We start from the raw sequence: 13332 nt of genomic DNA on the forward strand, positions 1-13332 counted from the left end.
TTTATTTTGTTTCATTTTTTTATTAAGGTATTATATGAGTACATATCTTACCATTGCCCCCCCATTCCCATAAATGCCCTCACCCCCCAGTGTTTTGTGTCCATTGGTTGTGCTTATATGCATGCATACAAGTACTTCAGTAAATCTCTTTTCTCCCCCCCCACCCCACCTCTTCTTAACCTTCCCACTGTAATTTGAGTCTGTTTGATGCTTTACTCTTTGTATATATCTTTTTGTTCATCAGTTTATAATGTTCTTTATTATCCACAAATGAGTGAGATCATGTGGTTTCAACAAAAATAAGACACCTAAGAATAAATTTAACCAAAGAGATAAATTAAATAGTACTTGGAAACAATAGGACATTGAAGAAAGAAATAGAGGAAGATACAAACAAGTGGAAATATATTATGTTCATGAATTGGAAGAATAAACATCATTATAATGTCTATACCAAAGAAATCTGTGGATCCAGTGCTATTCTATTAAAATACGAATGGCATATTTCAGAGATCTGGAACAAATATTCCAAAAATTTACATGGAACCAAAAATGACCCCAATTGCTTCAGCAACCTTGAGAAAGGAACAAATTTGGAGGGATTACATTATGTGATATCAAACTATATTAATAAGGTCATTATAATGACAAACAGCTTGCTTCTGGCACAACAATAGGCTTATAGATCAATAGAACAGAACATAGTCCAGAAATTGACCCATGCCTTTATGGTCAGTTAATATTTGACAAGGAGGCAAAAACATACAATGAGCTAATGGGTTTTCATTAATCCTTCTTAACTAATTATAGTTAAGTAACTTGCAGAATTCTTCAGTATCAATACTATAAACGATGCTGGAAAGTTGGATTGATACATGTGAAAGGAAGAAAGAAAGAAAGAAAGAAAGAAAGAAAGAAAGAAAGAAAGAAAGAAAGAAAGAAAGAAAGAAAGAAAGGAGAAATAAAGGAGAAAGAAAGAAGAAGAAGAAAGAAGGAGAAAGAAAGAAGGAAGAAAGAAGAGAAAGAAGAAGAAGAAAGAAAGAAGAAGAAAGAAGAAGAAAGAAGAAAGAAGAAAGAAAGAAAGAAGAAATAAAGAAAGAAAGGAAAGGAAAGGAAGAAGGAAGAAAGAAGGAAGAAAGAAAGAAAGAAAGAAAGAAAGAAAGAAAGAAAGAAAGAAAGAAAGAAAAGAAAAGTAAAGAAACTAGACCACCTGTCTAAACCATACACATGAATAAACTGCATTAAAGATTTAAATGTTAGACTTAGAATCATAAAAATCCTGGAAGAAATCATAGGAAGTAAAATTGCAGACATCGCTTGGAGCAATATTTTTGCCTATGTATCTCCTAGGACAAAGGAAACAGGAAAAGAATAAATCAATTTTATTACATAAATATAAAAAGCAAAAGACATCAACAAAATGCAAAGCAAGCCTACTGTATAGGAGAACATATTTGCCAGTGATACATCCAATAAGGGTTTAATTTCCAAAATAGATAAAGAACTTATGCAACTCAACATCAGGAAGACAAACAACATAATTAAGAAATGGGCAAAGGGCCTGAATAGACACTTCTTCAAAAAGGACATACAAATGACCAATAGACATATGAAAAAAGCTCAACATCACTAATCATCAGAGTGATATAAATTAAAACTACAATGAGATATCACCTAATACCTGCCAAAATGGCCACCACCGATAAATCAACAAACAAGTGCTCACAAAAATGTGGAGAAAAGGGAACCATGGAGCACTGTTGGTGGAATACAGACTAGTGCAGCTAATGTGAAAAACAGTACGGAGTTTCCAACCAAAATTAAAAATGTAATTGCTGTTTGACCTAAGAATCCTGTTTCTGGGCTATATCCTAAGAATCCTGGAACAACAATCAAAAATAATATAGATACCCCTGTTGTAGCATTATTTATAGTAACCAAGATCTGGAAACACCCTAATGCCCACCAGTACATGAGTGGATGAAAAAGCTGTGATATTTTTACACAATTGAATACTATACAGCTCTTAAAAAGAAGGGTCTCTACCCTTTGTAACAGCCTGGATTGATCTGGAGATTATGCTGAGTGAAATAAACCAGTCATAGCAAAACAAATACCATATCTCACTTATATGTGGTATCTAAAGAAAAAAAATAAATTGATAAACAAAATAGAACGAGAAATATGAATACATGGAACAGACCGACAGATCTCAGAGGGAAGAGGTTTGTGGGGGGCTCTTGATAAAATAAGGTGAAGATATTAGCCAAAGCATATACAGTAATGCCCATGGGCACAGACAATGGTAAAGGCCAAAGGAGGGGAGGATCAGGGACTGAGTTAAGGTGGCCCTGGGGAACGGGAGGATGTGGGGAACTATTGCAGCTTTTCTTGGTGGTGGTGTTTCCATTTGCATGGAAATTTTCCCCCATCTCTTCACTTTCATCCTGTGTGAGTCTTGTTCTGAGGAGAGTGTCTTGTACAATAGAAAGCATAAAATTGGGTCATGTTTTTGTATCCATCACATGCCTTTTGATTGGAGTATTTAATCCATTTACATTTAAGGTTATTGATAGATACTTATTTATTGCCATTTTAATTCTGTATGCCTAGATTTATTCCTCTATTTCTTCTCATTTTAGCAGTGTCCTTAGCTTTTCTTGCAATGTTGGCTTGGTGATGATAGACTCCTTTAGCCTTTTTGTCTGTGAAGCTCTTTATTTCACCATCTATTTTTGAATGATAGCATTACTGGATATAGTAATATTGGTTTCAGATCCTTGCTATTCATTACCTTGAGTACTTCTAGCTTATAGTTTCTGAAAGAAATCAGTTGATAGCCATATGGGAGCTCCTTTGTAAATAACAAATTCTTTTGCTCTTCTTGCCTTTAAAATTCTTTGTCTTTAATTTTTGGCATTTTAATTATGATGCATCTGGGTGTGGGCCTATTTGGATTCTTCTTGCTTGGAACTTTCTGTGCCCCAAATTTGTCTGAAATTTTCCTGCACAGGTTAGGGAAGTTTTCTGCCATTATTTTTTCAAATATATTCTCTATCACTTGCTCACTTTTTTCCCTTCTGACACACTTATTATGTGAATATTGTTATGTTGCACGTTGTTCCACAGTTCCCTTAAGCTTTCCTCTTGTTTTTATTTTTTTTTTCTTTTTGGTTCTCTGATTGATTTTTTCTACCCTGTCTTCTAATTAACTGATCCAATCATAAGCTTCCCCTACTCTGCTGTGTATTCCTTCCATTATGTTCTTTATTGGTTCTATGTCATTTTTTATTTTCAACTGTTGTTTTTTCATAGTTACTATATTGTTTCTCATGCTGTTGAGCATCTTTGCCATCATTATTCTGAACTATATCAGATCAATTTCTTATCTTCATTTTATTTATCTCTTATCCTGGATAATTCTCGTATTCTTTCATTTGGGGGTTGTTTTTCTTCTCCCCATTTTGGCTGCCTGTTTGGGTTTGTGACTATGTATAAGGTATATTTGCTATGCCTCCCAATATCTAGAGCAGGACAGTGCTAAATGCTGTTTCTGACTAATTATATCAGGCAAAGACTCAAAGTCTCCAGAGTACTGCCTCTGCCTGCAGACTCATTATATTCTGACTTGAGTAGCCTCAGGCAATTTTCCACAGGTATGTCAAGAGGTTTTCCAACAGGGTGGGGTAATTGTTTCTCCCTAAAGGGTAATTGTTATTCTCATGCCCTTAATAAGCTTCAGAAACTCCACAGGGTATGACAAAGTGTTTTCCAATAGGGTGGGACAACTCTCTTTCCCCCAAGCAAAAACTGAAAAGATTTGCTTGAGAAAGATGACTTCTGTGGCATGAGGGAATGCCTTAGCACAAGAAACTGAATTTCTGCTTTCCAAACTCTTACCTATAGCTTCCCACCATGGTTTCTGCACACCACAACTCCATTCCACTCTGCCCTTCCTCTGCTGGAGTCCAAGGTAAGTGGCTGCACTCTAAATTTTGTGTTGGCCCTTTAAGAAGGTATCTGCATTTCCATCCTTGTCTCCCTGACAGACAGCAACCCTGCTGCTTTTCACAGCCAGATGTTATGTGGACATCTTTCTTAGTTCTAGGGCTCTCTGCTGGGGGTGGGGGAAGCTTGGGGATTATATCTCAGAGTTCTCAGTGGCAACCCCCCACAGCTGAGATATCTCTTTAGAATTTTAGTTACTGTCTGTGGGAGCCTGACCAGCCCTTTTGTGCTTCTGCCCTTCCTACCAGTCTCTATGTGGTTTCCACTTTCCAACTTTGGTTATCAGGGTTCTCTCCAGCTAGTCTTCAGTTTATTATTCAGGATGGGGTTTTTTTTGTATTTTAGTTTTAATTCCCTAGTTTATTTTTAATAAACTAGGGAATTAAATAATTTAATTCCCTAGTTTAGTTTTATTTTAAAGTATAGATTCATTATTTAGTCCTGTGAGTGTATCTATGTGGAATTAATTTTTTGTTATTGTTAATCCTCAACTGAAGAGATTTTTTCCCAATTATTTTTAGAGAGAATGAAAAGGAGGGAGGGAGGGAAAGAGAGAAAAAAAATCATTGATGTGAGAGAGACAAATCAATTGTTTGCCTCCTGCTTGTGCCCCTACCAGGGCCAAGGATGAAACCTGCCACCCAGGTATGTGCTCTTAACAGGGAATTGAACCTGTGACCCTTTTGTGTGGAACGCAACTTTCTTACCACCAGCCACACCAGCCAAGGTTGGAAGTAAATTTTTATTCCCAGAAGCAATCTATAATTCAGATGATTGGCACTGGATAAATTTCCATAGAAATGAACAAATGTTGAAAGCTTGGATACATCATGTTGAAGCTACATGAGGCAAAATCCCAACTGATGACTTTAAAATGTTATCAGTAAAAATGGATGCATGAAAAGGCCAGTTTTAAGATAAATCATTTTTGCAGAGGTATATAACATTTATCTTTGTATAGTAAAAATTGTCTGAAATAAATTTTATAGATCTTCATTGAAATTCAAAAATCTTCATTAATCCTTCTTAACTTCCTAACAATCACAAACTTTCATAAGGAGGTAGAAGTACAAAGAAGATTCACAAAAGTGTGAGAAGATGCTAAAGTCTTCCATACAGAATCTGTACTCTCAAAGAAATTAATTGGTATTTACATAATATTTAATGGCTTTTAACGTGGTGGTCAAAAATCATTGTATGATCATCAACTCAGAATCTAGAGTTAGTCTTTCACCAGGAACTGTTTTCAAGTACTTCTCTGTAGCAGGAAGAAGAACAGACATGAAACATAACAGGAAGGCGTGTTGCTCCAAAAACATTGCAGGATTGGATGACACGATAACCTTCATCAAACTTAGGACCATAACACCATTCACATGTGGATGTGCTGAAATGAAATAAACATTAAGTCAATATTTAGTAAATTTCTACTAAAGGAAGGACATTATTTTGATGCTATGTAAGAATGTAATAGAAACTATGATTTTTATCATCATTGATTTTACCATATAATGGAGGACCTAAGACAGATACAAGTGAACAATTACAAGTTAGTAGATATGTGTGTATAAAACAACCTGTTTTTTAAAATAAAAAAGTATAGATTCATAGTAAGAAAACACTCTAAAGATAGATCCCAAATGAAAAACAGTAGTTATCTGTGGACAATGTAATCACAGGTAAATCTAAATTTCTTCATAAAGTTTTTCTATAATAAATGTTATTTATATAATTAAAAATATGTTATTTTAAAAATAGAGGGATTAACATAAACTAGTGTAGAATTAGTGTCCATATATATTTTTAAATGTTCACAAGTCAATTTTTCTTAAAAGGACATTAACCCATTAGCACATTAACATTGGCACGTGAACAGACTATTCACAGAAGAAACCTGAATATCCAGAGAACATGAGAAGCTTGTCAATCTCATCAGTGATCAGAGAATAAGAACAAACTAGCACAGAAATATCAATCTACAATAATCACATGGGCAAAATTCAAAAGACAAACAGTGCAAAATTTGATCTGATGAGACCATCAGGGATTCTCACAATTTCTTGGCAACATAAACTGGTATGATCATGTTGGAGTGTAATTTGACAATTTCTATGTAAGTTGAAATATCATAGTTACTCTATAACCTAGAGATGCTTGCCAATTTACATAAGGAGATGTGTTTTAAAATCATTATTGTTTATTATTGTAATAGTAAAATTGCAACCAATTCAAGTGTTCACCAGCAGGAGAAAGAATGAATAACTTAGAAATATTCAAGCTGAGGAAAACTATACAGGAGTTAAGGAATTAAATTTATATAAAATCAATATGGACAAATCTTAAAAATGTTGAGAATAAAAAACAAGTTGAAGAATGACTTTTTTTATATATATATATTTACATGACATGTAAAGCGTGAAGACTCCCTATTGGTTAGAAGTTTCTTCTGACATCAAACAATGTTTAATTTATTGCAGATGCCAACTGGGTGTCCTAAAAGTCAATTCAATTAAATTTTGACACTAATTACTGGGAGTAAGTGCCAGACTCCACAGGCTTAAGAGCTCAGTTCTACAATATTGCCCTCACTTAATATACAGTGACCGTATGGGTTCCCCAGGTTATCCACATTTTTTCTCCACTTGGCTACAAATTAGGGGTTCCGGTGATGCCCCTTTACCAGGTTTAATAATTGGTTATAACAACTCAAGATTCTGGAAAATTCTGTACTTATTATTAGAATTTAATATAAATGATACCAATGAATAGCCAAAAAAAGTTAGGCCTGCAAAGGCACTTCCTCCAAACCTAAATAGGATTGTTTACTGCCAGACAACTCAAGGCATTTTAATATGCATGTTATTGCTTCCTGTTGGCCAAACACCTGAATAGCTATAAGCTATTCCCAGTCTGACAATGCTTCCTTAAACCCTACCCTTTGAAACCCTACCCTTTGAAGTGTATTATATCCACCTTGCCTTAGGACAATTTGTGTTAATAACTATCATAAGATCCTGATACAAGGGGTAGTCTTTAGCTCCTTTAGCTGAAGCTCCTCTGACCCCCAATGCCTTTCAAAACTTCTTTTGTCTTTGGACTCCTTCTTGAATCTTTGCACAGCCCTTTCTCCAGATTGCTGAACCCTTTGCAATGCTGGGACAAGAATCCCAGCATTAATGGATGTCCGCTCAGGGGCTCCAATAGCAAGAGTCTTGAAGGCAGGAGTCTCCATACCAATGGAGTTGGAGTGTGCCACTCTCCAGGCACCAGATATGTTTGCCAAATTGTAAGCTCTCCGAACCCTGTTGCTTAGGGGATTTTGTGGATGTTTCATTAAGTAGGCATGCTGATTAAATAATCAGACATCGATGACTGAACTCATCTCAGCATCTCTCACCTCCCTTTCCTGAGATGGAGGGAGATGAAGTTAATAGTTCTAATCTTCTAATCAAAGCTTGGTCTTCTGGCAACCATTCCATACCCTGAAGCTATCTAGAGGCTCCCAAGAGCCATCTTACTTGCATAAACTCAGGTAGTATTGAAAGTAGCCCAATTATCTATCTATATAAAAGGCTAATGTGCTTAGTGTCCTTCCCACCTTCTGACCAGTTGCTATGACATGCACTGACCACCAGGGGGCAGACATTCAATGCAGGAGCTGCTATGATGAGCACAAAGAAACAGCACTATAAACCTGTTGCCCAGAAAACAATACTTGGCTTCCCCCTAGTGGGACACAGGCCCTGCCACCACCCTGAAGTGACAGCCCACCAACTTGCAACCAATACCGCTGAAACCCCATGACATAAAATGCAGCCCATAGCCCAGACTAGCTCTAAAATGGGCACTGTGGATGCCGAGTAATGATGGCACATAGCAACATCTGGCTTCCTCTCTCTAGTGACTAGGCTCCTTGGAGTTCCAGGAACACAGGTGGAAACATTTTACACTTTAACCAAATGTTTGTGAAGAGCTTTTCCATGCCTCATCTCATTTGATCCTCACAGAAGTCATGGAGTAGGTAAATAGGCAACTCGGTGGAATCCTATTTTCTTTTCATTAACAGGAAAATGGAGATTTAGAAAGCTTAGAAACTTAACCCGACTGAAAAGAAGTAAGAAATGGTGGACCTTGAAAATGACTTCAGGCCGAAACCGGTTTGGCTCAGTGGATAGAGCGTCGACCTGCGGACTGAAAGGTCCCGGGTTCGATTCCGGTCAAGGGCATGTACCTTGGTTGCGGGCACATCCCCAGTAGGGGTATGCAAGAGGCAGCTAATCGATGATTCTCTTCATCGATGTTTCTAACTGTCTATCCCTCTCTCTTCCTCTCTGTAAAAAAACAACAACCACCAATAAAATATATTAAACAAAAAGAAAAAAAAAGAAAATGACTTCAGGTTTTCTCACTACACAGAATATAGTCAAACACTGCTGCAGTTAAATATTTTACCCTTTGTTCTCCCTGTGTGATCAAAAATAATAATGTGCTTTGTGTTGATATTTACTGCTGTGTTGCTGACAATTACCTGAAAGAGAAGTTGGGGTGCTTCACTGAGCTAGAAAAGTTTAGCTAAATCAGAAAGCAGGTCTATTAAGCACATTTATTCTATACATATAAAAGGCTAAGGTGACTCGAGCATGCATGATACATATAAAGCTCTTGCTAGTGTCAATTGCACATGTGTGTTTTGATCTGTCATTGTCCATCATGAATTTGGTTGACAATTCTATTATAGAGAAAGGGAAAATGATATTAAAATATTTCATCTATTTAATTTCTATTCAATGTGCACAAATTCATGCACCAGGGCACTAGTTGGTGTATAAAAAAAACATAAATTTCTGGGTGTTAACTTTGTATCCTGCTACATTGCTGAATTCACTTATTAAGTCAACTATTTTCTTGATGGAGTCTTTAAGGTTTTCTATGTACAATATCATGTCACCTGAAAATAATTACAGTTTTATTTCTTTCCCATTTAGATGCCTTTTATTTCTTCTTCTTGTCTGATCATTGTGGCTAGCACTATGTCAAACAGGAGTAGTAAAAGTGGGCATCCCTGTCTTATTCCTTATTTTAGGGGAAATTGTTTTAGTTTTTGCCCATTGAGTATGATGTTGGCACTAGGTTTCTTATATAAGGCTTTTATTATGTTGAGGTATGATCCTCTATTCCCACTTTGCTGAGAAGTTTTATTAATAAAGAGTGTTGGATTTTGTCAAATGCTTTTTCTGCATCAATTGATATGATTATATAATTTTTGTCTCTCAATTTGTTTATGTGAGGTATCACATTTATTGATTTGTAGATATTATACCAGCCTTGCATCCCTGGAATAAATTCCACTTCATCATGGTGTATGATCTTTCCAAGGTAATGCTGAATCCAATTTGCTAGAATTTTGTTGAGGATTTTTGGCATCTATTTCAATGGGGGATATTGGCCTGTAAGTCTTTCTTTTTAGTGTCTTTATCTGGTTTTGAAATTAGGGTAATGTTGCCTTCATAGAAAGAACTTAAAATTTTGACTTTCTCTTGAATTTTTTGGAATAGTCTGATAGGTTTTAGTTCTTTGAATGTTTGGTAAAACTACCCCGTGAAGCCGTCTGGCCCAGGGCTTTTGTTTGCTGGAATTTTTTAATTACTGCTTCAATTTCCTCCATAGTTATCAGGCTATTCAGATTTATTATTATTATTATTATTATTATTATTATTATTATTTCTGATTGAGTTTTAGAAGGCTGTATTTTTCTAGAAATATGTCCATTTCTTCTAGGTTGACCAGTTCATTGGAACAGAGTTGTTCATAGTATTTTTTTTTTTAGAATCCTTTGTATTTCTGTGGGGTCTGTTGTTATTTCAGCTTTTTCATTTCTTTTTTTAAAATATATTTTTATTAATTTCAGAGTGGAAGAGAGAGAGATAGAGAGATAGAAACATCAATGTAAGAGAGAGAATCATTGATTGGCTGCCTCCTGCATGCCCTACAACCCCCCAGTGAAGATGGTGCCTGCAGTCCAGGCATGTGCCCTTCACCAGAATCAAACCTGTGACCTTTCAGTCCAAAGACTGATGCTCTATCCACTGAGCCAAACCAGCTAGGTCTTTTTCTTTATTTCTGATCTTTTTTTCTTTGCTTCTTTGTGAGCTTGGCTAGAGGTTCATCAATCTTGTTTATTCTTTCAAAGAACCAGCTCTTGGTTTTATTGACTTTTTTGTTTTGTTTCTATGTCATTTATTTCCACTCTGATCTTTACTATTTCCTTCCTTGGGCTTTTTATGTTGCTGTCTTTCTAATTCTTTGAGTTGTAGAGTTAGGTAATTTATTATCTGTTTTTCTTATTTTTTTAGGTAGGCCTGTAATGCTATGAACTTCCCTCTCAGAACATAGATTTTGGATTGTTGTGTTTTCATTGTCATTTGTTTCCAGGATTTAAAAAAAAAATTTCTTCTTCAATCTCTTTGGTAACTCAGTCATTATATAATAACATGCTTTTTAGTCTCAAAGTGTTTGAATTTTTTTATTGTTTTTATTGTAGTTTATTTCTAAAATTATGCCATGGTGATCTGAGAAGATGCTTGATATGATTTCAATCTTCTTGAATTCGAAGGGACATTGCCTGTGACCCAATATGTGGTCTATTTTTTAAAATGTTCCATGTGCACTTGAGGATAATGTATATTCTGTAGCTTTGGGGTGAAATGTACTGAAGATGTAGATTAAGTCCATCTGATCTAGTGAGTCATTTAAGATTGCTGTTTCTTTGCTGATTTTTTGTCTAGAGGATTTATCCAGTGATGTCAAGGGAGTACTAAGGTCCCCTACTATGATTGTATTACTGTCAATTTATCCCTTGTTACCTTCCCCTCAAATTTTTTTTTATGTATTTGGGTGCGCCTGCATTGGGTGCATATATATTAACCTAAGTTATATCCCCTTGTATCGATTCCTTTAGTATTATAAAGTGGCCTTCCTTATCTCTTGTTAAGGCCTTCATTTTGACATCTATTTCTCTGATATAAGTATTGCTATCCAGCTTTTTTTTTTAATTTCCATTTGCCTGGAAAAATATTTTCTCATTCCTTCACTTTCAGTCTGTGTGAGTCTCTTGTTCTGAAGTAGGTCTCTTATAGACAGCAAATAAATGGGTCATGTTTTTTATTTTATTTATTTATTTACTTACTTACTTACTTACACTGAGCACACACCAGTCCATGATAAAATGACAAGAGAATGATCCGAAAGGGTTGACTTCTTCCTGTGACATACTCTGAGAGTATGGCATAGATTCCGGTGGAACGGGCGCCAAGGCCAAGTCTTTAAAGCCGGACCAGGAGATGGAAGCTAGAAGAAGGGCCCAAACATTGTCACCCAGCGGCAGCAGGGCTTATAGATAGACACTTGAAGACACACTGTGGTTCACCAGAGAAGTACTGGGGAGCAGGAGGAGGTGATTTGGGATGGGGTAAAGTAATGAATAACAATGTTTTTCAAGAAGCATCTACCAACATCACACTACTGGGTCTGACATCCCCTTTAACCATTGCTCGATTTTATTGCATAAATAAAGACTCAAGGAAAATAAATACATCGGCCCCTATGAGGTTGAAAAGGGTCATGTTATCTTAACCATTCAGCCACTCTATGTCTTTTGATTGGAGCATTTACTCCATTTACATTTTATGTTATTATTTATAGGTACTTAGATTTGTAGCCATTTTTATTCCTTATGCCTGTGTTCCTTCTCTATTTCTTCTTTTCTGTCAGCACATTTGCAGCACGGTCCTGTGGCCCCTGACACACCAGCTTGCTCCATGTCGCCCTGGTAGTGCTCTCCTGTGGCCTCAAGTGAGATGAGATGTGCTGGGTTGCTTCACGTAGCCCCTCAGGACTGTCCCAGGGGCCAAGGAGAAGCAGTTGTGGTTTTCTCTGGGTCGCACAGTCAGAGCTCCCTGTGGCCTGAGTGGGGCTCCTGCTGAGTTACTGCAAGCTGACCCAGAAGCAAGACTCTGGGCTCAGGGTAGAGTGGGTTTGGGTTGCTCTAGGTCGGACAGTCCTCACTTTCTTGTATCCTGGGGTGAGAGGAGCGCTGGTTGCTCCAGCTCAACCCTCCTCAGTGTGGAGCTGGGGCAGGATGCCCTGGGCTGCTCCGTCTGTGCTCTCCTGTTGCCCTGAGTGAGGTGCACATTAAGTTGCTCCTGGCCCTGGCAGGACTGTCCTGCAGGTCAGTGTGGAGCATGCGAGTTGTTCTGGGTCACCCCTCTCAAACCAGGGTAAAATCGGGTGTGGGTGGCAAAAACCGCAGCAGGGCTGTCCAGGGGGCGAGGTCGAGTGTGTCCCAGTTGCTCTGGGTTGCATAGGTTGCTCTGGGTTGCACAGTACCCATTCTCCTGTGACCCAAAGTGGGGTGTGCTTTGGGTTGCTCTGGGTCACCACAGCAGCAGGTCCCGGGGCTCAGGCTGGCTCCAGGTCAGGTTAGCAGCATGGTTCTGGGGTTTGCAATGGGAATAGGGAACAGGATTCCCCATAGCTTGCACTCACTGCAGGGTCTTGGAGCCGGATCCTAGGATCGTGGGTCTCAGCTGGCTGGTGCAAAGGTCTGGTGTGGGAACTCACTCTGGCACTGAGCGCTCCCTGCCAGGAGGTACTGCTCCACTAACTGCTTGGGCACAGTGCTGGTTTCACGTGGGTATGGCTGGTAAACAGCATTCTCCTCTGCCCTTCCTTATTGAAAATTGTCCACTCAGCTGTATCTAATTTGTTAATTCAGAGTGTATGTTTTTTGATTTAGTGGCTTTTCTGGCCTGGCCCTAGGAGGAGGTACACAACACTGCTGCCTATTCGGCTGCCATTTTCCCATTCTCCTAGCCTTTGTTTTAAAGTCATTTTTTGTCTGATATATATGTACTAGAAGCCCAATGCACAAAATTTGTGCACAGGGCAGAGGGGGGAATGAAGGTGGGTCCCTCAGCCCAACCTGCACCCTCTCCAATCTGGGAGCCCTCAGGGGATACTGATGGCTTAGGCCCGCCCCCCCCCCCCCCCCTTCTCTCTTTTCTACAGACCTGCCTGCCTGTCTGCTCTCTGGCTGACCACTGTGCCCAGGGGCAAACAGGTCCTGCTGTCTGCTCTCTGCAGGAGCCTCTTGCGCCTCAATGCTGTGGCCAGGAGTAAGCAGGGCCCTGCAGTTTGCTGATTGTGGGGGCCCTGTTGTCTGCTCTCTGTAGGAGCTTGCTTGCCCCTCACCATGGCAAGAACTAAAAGGACGACTCTGATGGGGCTGAGGGGACTGGGCACTGCCATCTTGTGGCTGTGGGTGTT

The 13332-nt window shown here is 38.3% G+C and overlaps 1 protein-coding gene across 1 annotated transcript in view; it reads right to left on the bottom strand.

Annotated features, from left to right (window-relative positions):
- Positions 1–5238: 5238 nt before the first annotated feature.
- The window catches only part of LRRC63 (leucine rich repeat containing 63), an 80724-nt gene continuing 72630 nt past the window's right edge, over positions 5239–13332 (bottom strand). Inside the window, exon 9 of the mRNA XM_036457082.1 lies at positions 5239–5395. Coding sequence (XP_036312975.1) covers positions 5239–5395 — 157 coding nt within the window. The remainder of the gene's footprint in view (positions 5396–13332) is intronic.

This window comes from Pipistrellus kuhlii, unplaced genomic scaffold (genome assembly GCF_014108245.1).
Source record: "Pipistrellus kuhlii isolate mPipKuh1 unplaced genomic scaffold, mPipKuh1.p scaffold_m20_p_3, whole genome shotgun sequence".
NCBI classification, from domain to species: Eukaryota; Metazoa; Chordata; class Mammalia; order Chiroptera; family Vespertilionidae; genus Pipistrellus; species Pipistrellus kuhlii.